The sequence below is a fragment of the Ochotona curzoniae genome, unplaced genomic scaffold (genome assembly GCF_017591425.1).
Source record: "Ochotona curzoniae isolate NIBS_2020 unplaced genomic scaffold, NIBS_Ocur_1.0 contig_2754, whole genome shotgun sequence".
NCBI lineage: Eukaryota > Metazoa > Chordata > Mammalia > Lagomorpha > Ochotonidae > Ochotona > Ochotona curzoniae.
Genome location: NW_024465582.1, coordinates 4,320,175 through 4,339,351, shown reverse-complemented (window position 1 = coordinate 4,339,351; position 19,177 = coordinate 4,320,175). Strand labels below are relative to the sequence as shown.

The 19,177-nt window shown below is 52.0% G+C and overlaps 1 protein-coding gene across 1 annotated transcript in view; it reads left to right on the top strand.

The window, feature by feature from the left end:
* The first annotated feature begins 1,596 nt into the window (after window positions 1–1,596).
* The window catches only part of LOC121154440 (death associated protein), a 30,848-nt gene continuing 13,267 nt past the window's right edge, over window positions 1,597–19,177 (top strand). The window contains exons 1-2 of the mRNA XM_040977413.1: window positions 1,597–1,717; window positions 10,692–10,788. Of these exons, the coding sequence (XP_040833347.1) occupies window positions 1,663–1,717; window positions 10,692–10,788 (152 nt within the window). The 5' untranslated portion in view covers window positions 1,597–1,662. The remainder of the gene's footprint in view (window positions 1,718–10,691; window positions 10,789–19,177) is intronic.

The window sequence follows — 19,177 nt, the reverse complement described above, 5'->3', positions numbered from 1 at the left end:
AGGGAAAATTTGTCATCAATTAAACTATAATAAAGGGTTTTCTTTCAACGTAATATTCTCATCCTATACTTCTTAGAGATTTATTAAAAGCATAACCACATACCTCAGCACCTTTGAACAGACATAAAAAAGAAAACATTCAAAGAATTGGCTGGGTGTTCTCAAAGCTTCCATCCATTCAGAACCCAAGTCACTATTTTCTCTGTTCCATCAAGAGTTTGAGTGATGTAACATCTCATAAAATAATTCCATTATTGATTTCAGGATTTTCTCGTAAGCAGCTGTCACCAGTCTGCAAGTTGCCACGTGAAGGCAAGACAATGACAAGTATATCACGCCTGCCACTTGGCCAACAGCTGACCTGCTGGCGGCAATGCTCCAATCCATCAGCAGAGGGGAGGCTCGGCTCACCGTGTATGTATTTTTCACGTGCCCGGACCCAAAAAGACTAGAGAGCAGACTCGGGCAGTGGGTTACTGCACCTGGAGCAAGAGCAGTTGTGCCATCTGTAAGCCACTGGAAAAGGACCGCACCCCTAAAGGCTTCAGTGTGCTCCACCAAGTTCGTGTATTGGAAACACAGTCCCGTGTCACAGTGCGGCGAGATGGGGCCTTGTGAGCGGTGAGCAGGCCAGCAGGGCTCTGCCCCAGGAATGGATTGCTACATAAGAGTGCCAGAACATTCGACAGAGGAGTGCCCCTGCTCTCCCCCTACCTTTGCCATGGGATGGTGGAACATGAAGGTCCATGCCAGGTGCCAGCACCGTGCTCTCGGGACTTCCCGGTCGCTAGAATTGTGGAGCAAATGCAGCTGTGTTCGTCAAAAGCCACTCAGCCTCAGGTACAGCAGCAGCACTGGGCCGCGGTTAGAGTCCAGTCTAGCACAGAGTGCCAACGCTGAGGCTGGGCACGCTCCAACACTGAGAAAACTGCGAGAGCTGGCCCCGTGGGCTGCCGGCAGCCAGGGTGGGGAGGACGGGACCACAGAGCCTCCACGGATCACCCCCAAAGCGCGAGGAGGAGGAGGACAGAGAAGCCCGGCCGAGTGACCACTGCATCTGGCAGCACGGAGCTGGACACACGGCCTTCCGTGCCTGGGGCAGCTGCGGGAGGGCTGCCCGCAAAGTGAGCAGGAGTGGGGAGAGCCTGTCCAGTTTCACTGTCAAGTCAACGAGGAGCACCTCAAAGCCACATCCAAGTGTGACTCCAGCAAAGGGACGGGGCCCAGTGACCAGGAGCGAGGGCCGGGGTCTGCCCCGACCCGCGGGCGTCGCGCCAGGCGGCCTGGGCAGAGCGGAGCCCGGCCGCTGACCACACGCCAGCGCTCCCCGACCGCGGCCTCGCTTGCCCTCAGGAGCCGCGGCCTGGCGGTCGGCCTGTGGAGCCGCGGCCGCCGGCGTGCCCAGGGGGCGCTGTCCGCGCGCGCGCCTCTCCCCTCCGCCTCTTCCTCCGCCGCCCCGCGCCTCCCGACGTGGCGCTGCGCAGTGCGCATGCCCGCCGGCCGGGGGGGCGGTGCCACGTCAGCGCCCCCGGCGGCTCCGCCTCCCTGCGCGGCCCCGCGCCGCGGGCACGCGCCCCGCTGCCCGCTACCCGCTGCCCGCTCGGCGCCCGCGTCGCTCACACGCGCGCACGTCCGCCTGGCCCTCGGCAACCCGGTGGCATCATGTCGTCGCCTCCCGAAGGGAAACTAGAGACTAAAGCTGGACACCCGCCCGCCGGTACCGATCGTTTCCACTTTCTCTCTTGGCGCGGGCGACGAGGGCGGGCTCGAACCCGCGGCTGCCGGGGCGCGGGAGCTCGGCGGGGAGGGCTCCCTGCTGAGGCCTTTGCGCCGGGGCACTCGGGTGTGCGGGCTCCGCCCGGGGCTCCCGCGGGTTCCACGCAGACCCCGGGGAGCGGGCGCACGCAGGGCCCCTGGGGGGTGTGGCCAGACTCAGAGAACACGACAGAAAGTGGTGGAGGCGGGGGTTGTTACTGAGAACGCAGCGATCTGTAAATGTACAGGTAACAGCCCGTTACACGGCAGTGCCTAAAGTACCACGGCGCCGCAGGCTGACAGCGCGCCCCGCGCCTGCTGAAGAAGCAATGCCACGCAAAGCGTTTCAGTCATCACAGTGGCCCCGACCTCCACTGTCGTCCACGTCCACACCCAGCCTGCCTCTCTCTCCTCTCTCTCTTCTCTCTCTCTCTCATTTAGCAGGTGTTACACTTTCTGGCCCCGTGCTAGCCAGAGCCCCATCCCCCGAGAAAGTGGGGTTGTAGGCAGCCTCTCTGTGGGCGCCCCCTCCTGCCGCAGCCCCAGAGGCCTCTAAGACCCCATTTCTCCTTTGCGAACGCAAAGCGGTGGATCCTCCAGGAGGGATGCAGGTGAGAGGGTGCTCCAGGAGCCTGCTGGCTGGCACAGGGGTCCTAGTCCCCGAAAAGTGCAGACTACAGCTGCAGGCGAGGTAGGCAGGTCAGCCAGGAGCGCGTGCGGGGTCTGCCTCTGCGCCGGGGTCTGCCTCTGCACCGGGGTCTGCCTCTGCACCGGGGTCTCCTGGCCGTGAGGCTCACTTCCTCCTACCCCCGCCTGCCGTGTCTTACAGTGCAATCAGAGCAGCCAAGGAGACTGTCCCGGGGTGAGTGACAGGGCGATGCTGGGAGTGAGAGCAGGGGCTGTGCCTGGGGCTTTGGAGTGTCTGCCTGTGTCCCGCCCATCACACACATATGGCTTTATATCTTTTACTGTATTTCTTCCTTCCTCACAAGGAGACCTGAGGCCCTGGGCCTTCCAAAAAAAGAATGTTTAGCTGCAGTCCCAGGGGTCCAGGCCCGGCTGTCCACCCAGCTGGGCTTGGGCAGGGAGGAGCACCTGCAGCTCCTGACGGGCCTGCGCCCCCAGCCTTAGGGCGGCACTGTCCAGGACAGGGAGTTGCCTTACAAAGTGTCCACTGGAGCAAGCCAGATGGGGTAACAGTTACCGGGAGAATACCCATATGGGGCCCTGCAGGGGCTGAGGGAGGAGCATGCTGGTTCCCTGGGGGAAGGTCCAGGCAGGACTCTTGATTTTCTTTGAATTGTTCAATTAGAGATTAAATCATGGATTTTTACCAAAAGGGAAGGGAGGCAACTTGTTTGCACTGGTGTGGCAGTGAACTTGGGTTCTGAAGCCAGTGCTGTCATTCCACTTCTGCAGGGCTTGGCTGGCTTCAGGCGAGTGGCAGGGTGGGGCTGCCTTGTAAGCATGGCTCTGTGTAGCTCTATGTGGGCGTGCAGCCCGCCTGGGTCACAGGCCCCTGGGGACTCCCAGGACCTCAGGGCAGCTCTGCAGCCTGTGGGCCGAGTCCAGGAGGGGCTGAGAATCTAGTCACACCGGCCAGGTTGCAGGAAGGCCAGGTTGCAGGAAGGCCCGCACCCCAGGCTCCAGGCCCGCACCCCAGGCTCCAGGCGAGGCGTCTGCTAGAAAGGGGCCTCTCCCCAGCGCTGTCAGCTGCTCACTGTCTCCACAGGACCCTGTGTGGGAGCCTTTCTTGGCAGGAAGCCCTTAATGCTCTTGTTTAGTCTGGCATTGCCACAGTCGGCACCATTCTGCAGAGAAGATTAAATTAAAAAAAAGCAACCCGCCATAATAAAGGATAATGATCAAGAATAGCCAAGAGCATGGCTCGTAAATCAAAATAACTGCCTCGAAAACTTTAGGAACGCTTTCATTAAGTGCTTAAATTGGATAACAGACGTGTGTTTAAATCCTCTATTGGAAATAATAAAACTCTCTCCCTGTGTCTGTCTTACTGTTCTTTTGTGTTTCTTTACTGCTGTCTCAACCAGGTCCCTACCGTACAGTTCCTGACATCCCCCGCTGTCCCTACCCTGCTTGCCACCGCCTGTCTGCCCCCTGCTCCTCATGGGCACAAACTGGATCTTACTGCTCTCCTTATGTCCGGGGGCTGGCACAGTGCCTGGCACCATGCGCTCAGTAAGCAGCCCTCCAGGGCCTCATCTTCCTGCTCCTGGCAGCTGGCCTGTTTCTCAGCCCTCCTCCCCTGGGGACTAAAAGCGGGTGGGGGTCCCTGTCAGCCAGAGAGATAGCAGAAGCTACCTGGGAACACAAACTAAAGTTTGTGGAGTGTTACAGCTTGCAGGCACAGCACTTGGCACTTTAACCCACTAAGTTAGCAGTCGCCCCACTGCGGGGATGCTGAAGACACTGCCATTAGGAAAACGAGTTCAACCATGCTGAGCGTCTGCTGCATACCTCTGCAGCCTGGAGGCCCTTTGGCCCTGGGGACCCCCACAGCCTCACGGGGAACCCCCACAGCCTCACGGTGAACCCCGTGACTCGCAGGCGTCTTCCCGAGGGGAGATCAGGGAGGCCGTTTGTGAAGGCTTTGGAAGAGCGGGGCTGGTGTTGTGCAGAGACGAAGCATGCTAACATGATTGATGGGTGGCACTGCACTGTATGTGGACGGACGTGCTGGCATCTACCATCTGCTGTCCAAGTAGTCCAGTCGGAGTGCTTTGGGACCCCGCCCCGCCACAACTCTCTCCACGGCACAATATTTGACCCATTTTATGGGAGTTATTGCAGAACCAGATTAGCAAAGTTAGAATTAGCCAGGGTCTTTCTGTTTCATCTAACAGCGGTAATGGCATTGCACAGCAGAGGGGAGCATTACCGGCACACTGCTCTTCACTCCTGCCAGGCTCCCCGAGTTTTGGCAGTTATGTGAACAGAATCTCTTTGGTAAATACATTTTGTTGGCCCTGTTCACCTCCGTTTCCCAGGAAGAGCCAGACCATGTGTCACTGGAGTCCTCACAAATTGAACTAGATACTGATTTTACATAGGATTTTTTTTTTCAAAAAGTAGACTTCACAGACCTCTTGTAACTGAGTCAGATGGAAATCCAAGCATGACTGTATTCACTGGAAGTTAGACGGGAAGGAGACGGCTTGGCTTTCTTTAGGGGCTTTAAGGCAGTTGGTGAAGCCCTTCAATCAGTGAGACACGAGTTAGCTATGCATTTGACAGGTTTCGGTGACATTTCTCCCTGGGTCACAGTCCTGAAGGAGGCTGTGTTCATGTAAGGCTGGGAATGGTCGAGTCCCGTTGGCCACCGTCCTAGATTTACTGCGCGCGGTTCCCGTCCTGTTACTGCCGAGAGCTTGAAGGTGCAGTGAGAGGGCTGCTTCAGTGGCCACCATGCCAAGGGCAAAGACACCCCATAGTTACTGCATTTTCTCAGAAACTTCCAGTCATGGTGGACCCTAAGAACCCCAGACAAGTGCAGGCCCCCTTCCCCGGCCCTTAGATCACGAGCCTCTGCTTTTCATCGCTGCCGAAGCACTGAGCATTCCTGCTGGCTTTTGCGGGTGCTTTCTGCCTCCCAATGAAAAACCTCGTGTTGCTAAAGGGAATATTCACTTCTGCAGAAAGTGCTAGGTGAGTTACAGGGTAAGTGGTACTCAGCTGTTGTCATGGACAACCTGAAATCTGAACAGTGAACAGATTGAAGCCTATTTCGCCCTGGGAGTTCCTGCAGCTGTGTGACATGCAGCTGCTTCCAGGGGCTGCCCAACGCAAGACCCCATGGGCTTTATGGCACCGTAGAAGTGGCACCCAGACCAAATCAGTTTCTGTGCTGCAGTAGCAAATAGCAGGTCACAACAAACACTGTGATTTGAAAAACAAAACTTCACTGTCTTATCGTGTGGGAGGTGAGAAGTCCAAAACGGGTGTTACGAGGCTGAAGAGAATATGCTGGTGGGCTCGTGTTCTCTGGAGGCTGCAGTGTGAGTGTGTGCCCCTAAGCACCACGTGTTGCAAGCTTAATCCCCAAACTCCCGTGTTGGTGTTCGGAGGCATGGCCTTTGGAAGGATGAAGCCTTGAGGGTGGGGCACTGAGACACCACGAAGAAGACAGAGAAAAAGAAGCGAGACCTCAGCACCACACTTGTTTCATCTCGCCATGTTTTCCCAGCACCATGTCCTGACATAGCAGGAAATGGCTCCTCACCAGATGTCAGCACTTTGGTTTCAGGCTTCCCAGCTTCCCAAAACTGTAAGGAATAAATTTCACTTTTAAGAAAGACTTATTTGTCTATTTAGAAGTCAGGCTTACAAAGAAAGGAAGAGATCTTCTGTCCAGTGGCTCACTCCCCAGATAGCTGCAGTGGCCAAGGCTGCACCAGGCCTAACTCAGCAGCCAGGAGCTTCTTCTAGGTCTTCCATGTAGGGGTAGAGGCCCAAGCATATTGACCATCTTCTGCCACTTTTCCCACACGTTAGGGAAACTGGATCAGAAGTAAAGCAGCTGAAACGAACCAGTGCCCAAATGGGGTGCTGGCATTGCAGTTAATGCCTAGCCTGCTACACCCCAACTCCAGCCTATTTCATTTGACTTTCCGGTATTGAGTATTCTGTTAACAATAGCAGAAAACAAGAAAGAAAAAACACAATTCATATTTTGCCCTTTCTGGTTCCTTGAGGCTACCCCTATTCCTTGACTTGTGGGCTCCTGGCTCCACTCCAAAGGCCACTGGCTCCCCTGTGCTCCTCCCGTCAGTGACCCTGTTGGTTCTACTCACTCCCACTGCTCAAGACCCCTGTGGGTCCGTTGCCCACCCCACCCCAATCATCCAGAACACTGTCTTTTTCGTGGTCAGCTGGTTAGCAATGATTTTGTTTCTGCCTTAATACTCCCTTGCATGGAACCCAGCTCTTTGCCAGGCCCCAGGACCTACTGCAGTCACCTGCCTCCTTCGTATTTGCTCACCTGCTGAGGTCAGGTGTGGACACAGCTTCCTCCACTCCCTCTACTGTTTGGACAGAGCACTGCTCTGCAGAGAGCTGCTTATCTCAAAATGCTTCGTCCTCCCTCTGCCAGGAGCCATCATGGCCAGGCTCGGACAAGCCAGTGCTTTGTCCGATTCTGCACCGTGCTTCTCTGCTTCCTGGAAGGAAGACCAGCCAGGTCTGTAATTGATCAAGGGGCAGACTGCTGGGATCCCACGTGGTTTGGGGTGACTGGGTCCCTCCCCATGCCTTGCAGTTATGGTACAGGTCATGACAGTGAAGAAGAGCAGAAGAGGGAGGGTTAGCCTGAGGCTGCCCAGAAACTTACCCACCGGATGGTGATGTCATGCTGGCAGTGGTCATCTGCTCTGGCCAGCAGAGCCAGTAACGGGTCTGGGGATGAAGCACCGACAAGAGACCAGTGATGGCGGAAGTCTCTGCGAAGTCTTGCTTTATTGCCCCTTCACCTCTTCTTATATACTCTTTCCACCACATCCTCATTCAGCAGGATATTGGATACAGATGAGTCCAGTTAGTCTAGGTGTTTTTAGCCACAAGCCCCGTTCCTGTTCCTGCCCAGGCTAAGGAGCACTAATCAACTCCTTAGCCCACAACAGTCATCTGACACTATGGTCCACACCAGGGGGCAGGCACTTGACAGGGCATCTCCCAGGAGCTGCCTTGCCAGCTCTACTTCCATGGGAGGGATCTGCAGGGGAAAGATTTTAAAACCGATGGATCTCAGCTCCATGTAGGTCTTTGCAAGAAGTAAACAGGGCTTTCAAACATGTTTGATAAGGCTGGCTAATGGGGGAGCCCATCCCTTATGCCAGGCCCCAGCTGGAGATATTTCCAGTGTGTTGGCTGTTTAATCCTCAGTTGTCCCCTACCACTCTGTGTGTACAGATGGGAGCTTCAACAGCTGGCTCGGGAACACTTATGTGCACATGTGTAAACACGCACTTACATGCATGGAGCTGGGGTTTGACTGTGAGCTCTGGTTCCAGGATTCATGCCCTTCCGCTCTTGCACAGCACTTTGCTGTCAGGAAGCTTGCTGTTTTCTTACCTTCGATGCTCCTGTATGAGTAACAGCCACTGCTACGGAGATCAGAGATCTTGTTCTCTAATGCCTCTCGTAAAAGACTTAGATTTGCAAATAACCCTGCAAGGATTCCTGCAGCACAACAATTCTCCCTTTGTAGTTTGACAAGTGAAAGGTTCTAGAGACAACCAGAAAACAATCGCGGTAACTACGTGCTGTCATATTTTTGCCAGCATCGCAGGTTACCCTGAGTCTGTCTTGGCCCTGAGTTATTATTCTCGGTGCCACTTTTTATTGCTGCATTAATCAGCAAGCATAGTGAGAGGGATTAATGAAGTTAATTGTTCTAGAAACTGAATTAACTGCAACTGTTAATGCTGCTGCCTGCACTCTTGCTTAGTGCAAGGGACAGGCCGCTCCGTGGGAACTTGTGCAGCTTTCCTTGGAAATTCCAAACGCTACCTTGACAGTCCCTGCCGGTCACCTGTGTCAGTGGCTGCATGGCCTCTTGTGCTTCCAGGAGGTTTGGAAGCACATCGAGTAGTTGTACTTGGAAAGTTTTATCTATGTCCAATTGCAGTGATTCAGAGGTCATTTGAAAGTGGGCACCTGCTTTAGTTAGCTGGCTGCTGTAACAAAATGCCCTGGTTATCAGACACTGATTTCTCAAGGTGCTTGCGGGCTGGAGTCTCCCAGGACCCGTCTCCTTACCCCATGGATGACACTGCGCTCACACGACTTTCCACTATGGCAATCCCGAGGCTCTGCTTTTTCATATAAGGACCCCACTACTATTGGAGTAGTAGGCTTACCCTAATGGCTTCATTCTAACTCTGTTACCTTCTTAAAGGTCCTGTCTTCAACACAGGAGGGCACTTCAAAATGGGCATTTGCAGACAAATGGAATTTTAATATGTGCAAAAATATTTTGAAATCCAGGCAACTTTTTCAGTATGCATTTTCCATGAACTTTTTGAGCATCCCTCATCCTTAGCCCCAGTCTGAGGTTACCCACTGGGTTAGGACTCTGGGCTATGGATTTTAAGAGAATACAGTTCAGCCCACAGCCACCATCTTTAATCAGTTTCTGGTGGGCATTGGGTGAAGAGAGGTGGGAAAGAATTTCAAAAGTACATCCAGTGGACAATTATAGTTCTCCCTTTGGCCAAAAGCATTCATACCTCTGAGATCTCACATTTTGAGGGACTGAGAAATTACATCAACTGCCTCAATATTTAATTTTGGTCTCCATTTCTAGTGTCAGGCAATGTAACCGAGAGAATCTAGGGTTTAAGACTGCATGTAGGGCCCAGCATGGTAGCCTAGCAGCTAAAGTCCTTGCCTTGCACAGGCCGGGATTCTATATGGGTGCCAGTTCTAATCCCCATGGTCCTACGTCCCATCCAGCTCCCTGATTGTGGCCTGGGAAAGCAGTTGAGGACGGCCCAAAGCCTTGGGGCTCTACATCTGTGTGGGAGACCCAGAAGAAGCTCCAGGCTCCGGGCTTCAGATTGGCTGAGTTCCGGGCATTGTGGTCACTTGGGGAGTGTATCATTGGATGGAAGATCCTTTCTGTCTCTCCTCCTCTCTGTATATCTGACTTTCCAACAAAAATTTAAAATACTGCCTGTAAACAGTCGATCCCAAGCTACAGGCTCCGAAATTCTCAGTCAGACAGAACAGGCTTGCTGTTGGCACTGTGGGCTCCATGACATCCTCACCAATAAAGTGCAGTGAAAGCCAGGCCCTCGGCCACAGTCACCTGCAGAAGACCAGGAACCTACAGACAGAAAAAGCCGTCGTAAGAGATGTCCCAGGACCAAGGAGAACAAGGAACTGGCCCTGCAGCTGTAAGTCACATATTCCTAAAGACAACAAAACACATAAAGGAGTTGAAGACACAAGAAGAAAGATGCTATTAAATAAAGGCACTGAATAATAAATAAATAAGCCTCGTGAATTTGAGACACAGAGTAATGCAAGATCTACACATGAAAAATAAAATGGGAGGCAGACGTTAGACCTAGACGTTAAGATGCCACTTGGATTTCCTGCATCCTGTCCCAGAGTGGCTGGGTTCAAGTTCCATCTCCACTCCTGGACCCAGCTTCCTGCCGTCACCACACAGATGAGCCCTAAAAACAGGGGATGCAGCTGGTGTCTGAGGCCACCTGCTCTGTGATCCCATGCATGTCATCTGCCCAGGAGAGACAAATCCAGACGCCCGGTTACCAGGCTCTGGGAGGAGAGCAAGATTGACCCTTGCTGGCGATGGGGTTTTAGTCTGGAGTCACAGAACTGTCACAGACTGTGATGAGGGCTGAACAGGTGTAAATACATGGAAAACGACTGGCTGGGACAACCAACACAGGCAAATTGTACTGGATGTGAATCATGCACCAATACAGCTGTTTCTAGAAACAGAGCTGACATCTGCCAACAGACGGACTCCAAAGCACAGGCTGGGGACAGCAGCCCTCCCTGGCTGTGTCTGTGGCCCCTCCCTGGGCTCTGTGGCTGGCACCATAACTGGCCCACGTCAGCCAGAGCAATGGCACCCCATGAAAAGCATCAAAGATATCTGTGTCCAGGAGATGTACAGATCCTAAAGCAAGCAGCAACATTTTTGGTTACACAGCTGCTATGAAGGAAGGCAACCAGATGGGAAACTGCAAGCCTTGGAAGTTGCTGCATAGACCTGGAGTAAGAAGTGACACTGAGTGCTGTGTCCTAGAGCGTGTCTTCCAAACCACAGGGACGTGGCTAGGATGGGAGTGGTCACTGCTGGTCTCCATCTGCAGCCACGAGCAGCCGCCTGGCCCTCAGTATGTCTAGTCCAATATTAATCCTGACTCTCTCTGTTTTCATTCCAGTGAAAGCTGGTGGAATGCGAATTGTGCAGAAACACCCACACACTGGAGACAGTAAAGATGAGAAAGACAAGGATGACCAGGAATGGGAAAGCTCCAGGTGGGAGAATCTGGCAAAGCCAGAATGCGTCTTTCAAATAACTATTATTTGGTTAAATATTAACATTTGTTCTCTGTCCTGTGCTTCTGATAACTCCTGGGCTACATGGGGACCTGTACTGTGTGTTTTTCCTTCCCAAATCTAGGAGGCAAGGGTTTTGTCTCCAGGCAGGAAACAAAGAGAGCTTCCAGAATGTTCTGTCTTTCCTGACCACATTCCTGTAGCTCCTGTAGGTCACTGGGTGTTCCCTGCCCTTCTGGGGGGCTGACGGTGTCGACCTAGTTAGTAGTAACCAGCACTAATTCTGTTAAAATGCAGTGAACCTGGCCTGCTCCAAGCAGTGTCCATGGGAATTCCTTCGGTCCTCCCACCCACTGTTTGCGACCATCCCTGATCCAATCCCTGCTGCTGCAGCAGCTGCCAGAGGCAGGTGACTTTTCCCAGGCCACAGAGCGAACAAGTAGCCAGCTGCAGCACCTGGGTCAGGGCTCCTGAACTCTGAGTCGTGAAGCTGTGCTTACCAGCCGAGCCTCTGCTCTGACCACTTGCTAGGTGCTTCACATCAGCTGTGAGCTCCCACCACCTGTAAGTGGTCATTGCTGCAGGGTTCACGGAGGCTGTCCTGACAGACAAGTGATACAAAGCTAGATTCAGTCTCCATCTCAACTTGGAAGGCCACGTCCCTGTGATGTTCTATAGAAACCTCTGGACCAACACAGACTGTTATCTGAGTCCTTCTGTGAAGGATTCTGGGGTTCCTATGGCACAGTGCAATCCCTTCGCAGCTTCACCATCAGTAGATGGTCTGATGATTGCTTTACAGCAAGGTTTGCAGAGCCCTAGGCCGGCTGTATTTTACATATGGAAAGCGTATTTATTTATGGAATGTGTGATACATTTTGTTATCCTCTTGGAAATGTCTTGATCATGCGCGTGACCCTAATCCTGCAGTTTCGTATTTTTTCGTGTTGTGATCTAAGAGTTCTCCAGCCAGGAGAGTAAGTGCATAGTATCAGGTGTCCATTCAGCAGCTGCAGATATCCACATTTACAAAACCATTTTTCTTCCTAGAGACTAAGAATTGTTCATCTTTGGTGGCTTCCTTCCCCATTAACTAGAAAACAAAATAATGATTACAGAGAAAACAAACAAGGGGATTATCAAAAAAGCTATTATGTGAACAAAAACACGCCACAGCTTTGATTATATCTCCTAATCTTTCCTTGTCAGCAGTTTCTCTGTGATATGCAAAGTAACTTTTCTTTCTATATATCTAACTTGGGGGTGGGGTTTCTTGAATCGATGGCTTGTTGACATGAATTGAGGAAGATATGTTGGCCATGATTTTTTGAAAAGTTTCTGCTGCTTCCTCTGACGCTCCAGTTACCTCTCTGTTAAGCCAGTTGACATATTCCTGGGTGGCAGGGGCAGTGTCTCTCACCCTGTGGCCCTGCACCTGACACATCCCGACTTTGCATTCCAGTTCCGATGGGCTCCCTTGACGTACATGACATGACTTGCCTTGTTAAAATGTACACTTTTTGTTCTTTGCTCAAATCCCCTTCTTGTTCTAGGTGTGTATCATGGTTGTCAGGCCTCCTCTCATGAGCGCAACACCCAGGTCAGCTGGACCTGCTCCTGTTTCTGTTAACGTTTCCTTTAGAGTCACGTGACCTTTGCATTCTGATTTTCTTAAGTTAAAATAAGAATTTCTGTGTATAAGAACAGCACATAGAGAAATAAGAACGTGTAGACCATTGAGAAGATGCCACACCTCCCTCTGCTGAGTCCCTGTCAGGGCAGGAAGAAGTCAACCTAGCAGGCACAGGTGAACTGGGTCTGGGCTGCACTGCTACAGTTAGATTCAAGTCTTCACAAACACCAAATGCCTGAGATTGCACCCACCCTCTTCTGGTGGTTTGGGTGTGACTGCCTGGAAGGTCTGTCTGTTGGCCTGCTCTGCTGTGCCGTGGGCAGGCTCCAGGTCTGTCGGAGCCTTGTAGGTGAAGGCTTCCCGCTGTCGGGTCCCTTCTCAGCCAGAGCGGCTCTGCCTGGACTCTGGTTATGCTGGAGGTCACTGGGAACCATACTAAAGGAAAGGCCTCTTGGGATTGTGGCTCATTGGTCCAGGAAGCGCTTGGTGAATGACAGCCATTGTATCATCTATGGTGGTATTTCACACACTTTTTATTGTGAAATCACTTCAGTTCTACAGAAAGCTGCAACAGGATGCCAGAACCACAGTTACTACTCATCATAACCCCTCTCTGGGAAAACGTCCAGCTCAATTTCTTCCTCCTTTTCTCAATCTATCACCTATGTCTATATCTCTGTCTATGAGAAGTTTCTTCTGAGCCATTTGAGAGTGAATTCCAGGTAAAATATAAGTGTATATTTACTAAAAGACAAGGACTGTGTGATGATCAGAATCAAGAAAGTAGCATTCACACAGGGATGTTGTCTGCAAAGTGCATTTAGACTTGCCCAGCTATTTCACTGCTGACTCACATTGTCCAAGATAACATCTTTATTTAGTTAACCTTTAGTCATGTTCAATCTAGAAGATTCTCTGGACCTGGATATGTTTGCAGAACACAGGGCATTTATATATTTGTGCATTTATTCATTTGTGCATTTATCTTCCCGTTCCCCCATCAGTGGATCCAGGCCGTGCTTGGAGGGCAGGGCTAGCACAGGAACAGCGAGCTGTCCTTGGCTCACCAAATTGGAGGCCGTGAGGTCCCCCCACCCAACAGAGTGCCGTCAACCTGGCTCACCTGCCCAGAATGCTGCCTGCCTGCTTTCCTCCCTGTCAACTTGCTCTTTTATCCTTTGTTGCCAATAAATGATCTGGTAGGGAGATACTTTTCCAGACCGATGACCTGTGCCTGAAATAGTTGCCACCAGAAGGATACTGTATTCCCCTCCTACTCTGCTTGACAAGTAGCACAAATCAGGTGGCTTCAAATAAGGATACTTTTTCTGTCTGCCAGGTGGGAAGGCAGAAGGCTGAGGTCAGATGCTGAAGGGGTCGGTTTTGTGATGGCCCTGGGGGGTCTATTCCAGGTGATCTCCCTGTCTCCTGGGAGTTGTGTGGCAGTTCCTGGCATCTCTTGGCTTCTGGGCACATCGTGCCAGCCCTCTGTCTCTAAAGGGTGTCCTCCATGTCGTCATGTTGTCTCGGCTCCTTGTGTGTCTGTCTCTGTGTCTGCAAACCCCCTTTTCATAAGCTGTCAGTCAGGAGCTCAGTCTGAGTCTCCCACATGCGCGACAGAGACCCAACCCCTTGGGTAGTCACTGCGGCCTCGTAGGTACAACCCTCAGGAAATGGGGCTCGAGAGCAGAGCCAGGACTAGAAGCCAAGCCCTGGATGAACAATGTGCGTGTCCCAACCACTAGCTCCTGGTACAGTTTCTCTTAGTAAAGCTAATTACTAAAATAAGAAACAGAAAATGTAAAGCTCTGAAGTTAAAAGATGGCATAGCCGCATGCCAGCTATTTCATAGCTTATAGGCCTGGCAGAAATTATCTTGGAGTTGTGATTGGCATATTTGAACTTTAATTATACATGGGGTGAACCAATACAAATTGAATTTGCCCCTGATTCCTTGTCATCTTGTGTGTCCAGCCTGCTTGCCAGCTGCCTCTTAAAAACAGACCTGCCCTTTCTCCTAAAGCTCAGGAGGAGATGCCAGTGGGCTGGGATGCTCGGTCCCACTTGGCTGCTGATTCTCTCGTGCTGGGCTCCCGTGCTGGCGGGCAGGGCTCCTGACTTTGCAGTAACAGCTGTGCCCAGGGCCAAGGCTCAGAATGTCTGAGGTCTTGAGTGACAGAGGTCTCTGCTAGGAGAAGCTGTACAGCAGGCAGGGAGGGTCCCTCCGAATCCAAAGCTCTCATGCCAGCTGCCCTGATTGGGACCGTGCTTCCTGTCGGGGTTGCCCCAGGGAGGCCTGGGGATCAGCATTGTCAGTCTGGAGGCACAGCAAGGCCTTGGTGAAGTGTCTCAGCACATGTGCCAGCAAGGAAGTGTTGGTTATTTTGCCTTTGGCAGTCTGAGCATCAGAGTGGGCAGTGACCCAGCAGGCTGTTGGCCTCTGGTGTCCTGGGGCTGCCATGACAAGTATCACAGGATTCACCGTCCTGACGCCTGGAAGTCAAGCTCTTGGCATCAGCAAGTCCACCTTCACTTTGCATTGCCAGGGCAGGGTCTGTTCCAGTGCCTTGCAGCTCCGGCAGGTCCTCAGCTGGTCCAGCACTCTCCTCTCTGTGTGATCTTCTCCCATGTGCACCTGTGTCCACACTCCATGGCCTCATGAGAACACCGTGCACTTGGATCTGGGCCCAACTGTTCCGGTGTGCACCAACCCCATTTCCAAATAAGTCCACACTCTTGAGATACTCAGAATTTCTGCATGTTTGTTAGGAGGATACACTTCGACTCATGAGAAGTCAGTAGAACCTCCTGTCCCAGGGTGGCCGTTCGCAGAGCCCAGCTCCATGGACAGCCCAACCCCAGTGGCAGCACAGTGATTGGTTAACTGTAGGGCTTACGTGGCAAATGATCTCTCCTCCTGTGTTAACACTGAACTGTTGTGCCTGTTGAGAGCACTGTCACGGCCAGCCTGCCAGGCACACACTGCGTCCCTGGGGCGTGCCCCCAGACCTTGGTCATACACCCCATCAAGCCAAAGCTTTTGTTCTGCATTCACCCCCAATTAACACATTCATTTTTAAATTATGCATGTGCATGTATAATTGTATGGTCCCATTATAGAAAGTAGAAAATGTATACAGAACAGATGGTGACATTAGGTAAAGGTGAGGTAAGAAATGTTTTCAGGGTCTTGCAAATCTTTGTGACTTCAGACTGTCTTCAGCTGGTGTCACAGGGTCCACATGCCCAGAGGGGAGGCTTCCCCTTAATGAATCTGGGTGTAAATAAAACTGTCCGATGGTTTTATAATTTCAGGCTAGGGAGGAGACAGCTTCTGTGTGGATTTGAATAAGTTATCGGAGTTTGTACTGTGCTTCCTAACGTAGTGTTGGCTGCTTGCTTATTCATTTGTCTTGTTTCCAGATTAACACAGCCTGCACATGTGTGTTTTTCAGGATTCTCTTCTAGCTATTTGTCTCTCATAAAAGTCCACAGTGAAGTGAAACCAGTGCCTTTATCATACAGATGGGCACATTTACAGGAACACATCAAGATTGGGACTAGAAACTGTGTCCTTCCCTGATAGCCACTCAGTTCTACACAGGTCACACGAGCCTGCATGTCAGGAAGTGGACAGGGGCCTGTGGGAGGTAACCTCACTGCCTCCCCAACAACCCTCGGGATCACAAGGGCAGCTAATGGGAAGTCCACCCCCCTCCATACCCACCTACACGGGATAGAGCCCTTGGAGGAAATAATGACTTCTTTGGCTAAAAATATATAGAAATGGAATAGATATCCAGGTTGGTCTCATTTTCGTAAATAACTGATAGTCTTCTTAAGCGGCAGAGGCTGCTTTCGTCATTAACCTGCGGTGGCCCCAACACTGGTGCTGCTTGTTTGCACCTGCAGATACATGTGCCTTCACAGGCCTAGTGCAGTCACAGCCATGTGCACTTGAAGCACTTAGGCCCACAATCACCCCACAGGTACGGGACTTGAAGCACTTAGGCCCACAATCACCCCACGGGTACGGGACTTGAAGCACTTAGGCCCACAATCACCCCACGGGTACGAGACACAATGTGGGCAGTGCAGACATGTTACCCTGGGGCAGGCATGGGCAGGAGCTCGGGTCCCTGATTCCAGCTGTGTCCGGCTGATATCTCCAGGGTAGGTGAGGCCAGGCAAGGGCTGGGGTCTGGCTGGGCAGGGCAAGAACCCTGAACTTCCAGATGTCACAGGAGCCTGGCTTTGTGCTGGGGCCGGTGGCTGTTAGGAATGGGCTCAGCGACAGTGTTTGTGGAACAGCTCACTTCACGATGGACATGGAAACCAGGCGTGGTCTGCCTGCTCGCAAGTGGCCCGCTTGTTGCCCCTCTTCCTCGGCAGGCGCCCAGCCTCCTTTCAAGGCTGCAACATGCCCGTCCACACCAGGAGCGTCCTTTCTGTTAGCTGGAAGGAGGAAGAGAAAACCATGAGGCCCTCAGTTTCTCTTCCAGCTCCTGCTCTGTGCACGGCCCCATAGGCAGCCTCTTGGAACGGGCGCTCTGATTTGTAGGGTGTGACTCCAGGGGTTGCACTGTTAGAAGCATTTGCCTTTTAAGGAGCCAAATTTAAATCAGCTCTTATGTGGCTGGATTTTACAGAATGAAATATCTAATAATAACTACACATAAGTAAGAATAATTAGGGAGCTTATTACATACAAATTACTGGCCTGGAATTCTTGAACCTTCTTTCTCTAAATAAGTCCCATTGATTTCATCTGTCTAAGATTGCATAATGCTCAGGAAATACTTGGGGAGTCAGTAAATGATTAGCATAGACATTGGTTCTTTAGAGGTAAAATAACCAATCAGCTTATTAACTTGATGACGTCTCGTTTTCCGTATGGTGAGAGGAAGTGTGGCTATTCACGTCGCATGGGGAGGACAGCCCCTTCCCCACGTGGCCATGTTCCGCAGGCCCTCCACTCCCAAGGGGCGGTGTACCTTTCATCCTAGGTTCTCTCCGCCCCGAAGCAGGTCTGCAGCAATGAAAGGAGAATCCAGGAGGACTGGCGTATTGCGAGTGACCTCATCCTCAAGAACTTGTAAGCAGCATCAGATTCAGGGCTGGGCACACCTGAGAGGCCGCTTCACTCAGACACGGCGTCACATTCTGCTGAGTTGAGAGAGTGGTCATGTTTCCCCTGCAGGAGCACATCACAGCAGGGGGAGGGGGAGATGCAGATCAGATGGAGGTGCCTGTTTTCTAGCAGGTAGAGTTGGGTTTGATTAGAAGAGCACTAATTTGCTCCTTTTGTCTAACATTCCTACCCACAAAATTGTGACTGCCTGGCTTTTGTCGCCTTCTGGCTACATGTGGCATTGACAGAACGCTGGCAAGAGGGACACAAGGCACGAAGGGAAAGGGCCGTTGAGATCCCGAAGCCATGATGAGTTCTGTGGGCTGAGAGAAAAACCGGGAGGATTAGCAGGGAAGAGTAGCATAAGAGCTAGTTTTTCAACTGAAGGGAAGCTAAAACAAATCAACAGTGCAAACATCAGTTCCCGAAGGCTTCCAAGGAACACAAACAATTCACAAGAGTAAATATTTGGAACGAAATATTAGTAAACAAATATATATATATATAAAGGTTCACCCTCTGGTATCCAAACAAAAAAAAAGAAATGACTACAGCCACCCTTGTCTCTAAATTGCCTGTAGATGGAGGATGTCAGTGGGCATTCCCTGGAAGGTGGTGGGTGGCCTACACTCCAAGCGTACCCATTCTCCCTCACACTAGGATCTTCCTGTGCCTTAACAATCTGCGAGCCAGAACCAGGGGGTCAGCATTTATTTCTCCTTTCTCCAACCTCCCACATCTTAAAGCCTCAGAATAAAGTTGGTCCCATTGGCCTCAGGAACATGGCTGTGGTCCCCTGTTCGCCTACGCATCTGTCTACACCAGTGGCCCTGCCTTGGTTTCAAGGACCTGCCATCCTGAACAACTGGCCTTGGCTGGCAGTGAGCAGTCCTGGAAACCTTCCCAGAGTCTTTTCTTCCCTGTTCCCTGGGTGCAGCTGGAAGAGTTGGGTCACCCCATCTAGTTAGGTCAAACCCTCTCCTAGCCCTGATTTGCCTATGGCTGCTTCTCAAAATGCCAAGTTCCTGGGGGCAAATGGCCAGATACACATCCCGCCATGTCCCAGCCATCTTTCCTCCTGGCACGGGCATGCATCCTCAGGCACCTCCTGCTTCTGCATAGCCCAGTTCCTCCCAGCAATGGTCCTGGCAGCCAAGGTCATGTAGTCTGTGTAGGAGACCCTCCAGGCAGCAGAGCTTGGAGAAGGCTTCCCTGCCCAGAGACTGTGTCTCCCCCCAGACCTGGGTAAGGTTGGGGTTCTTAATCCCAGGACTCCAAGCTTTGCTGGGGCCCTCACAGCAGCACTGGGGAGCCAGTTTTAAGAGTTCTTTCTCTGACTGGCTTCCTTCTTGCTGAGTGACACAGTGACCCTGTGTCTTGTGTGTGTGCACACATGCTCACTCGTGGCAGGCTGATGACTTCCTCCATAACCAGGGGATAGAATCAATCCCTTCACAGAGCTGACGTAATGGGGTGGAGGGGAGAAACCTGCAGACTGGGCAATGTGACTACCCACAGGCTCTGGGTGAAGAGGCAGAAATTGAGTGGCAAACAGAATTCTGGGGTCCTGAGCCCTGGGCTGGCACCTTTTCCAGCACAAGTCC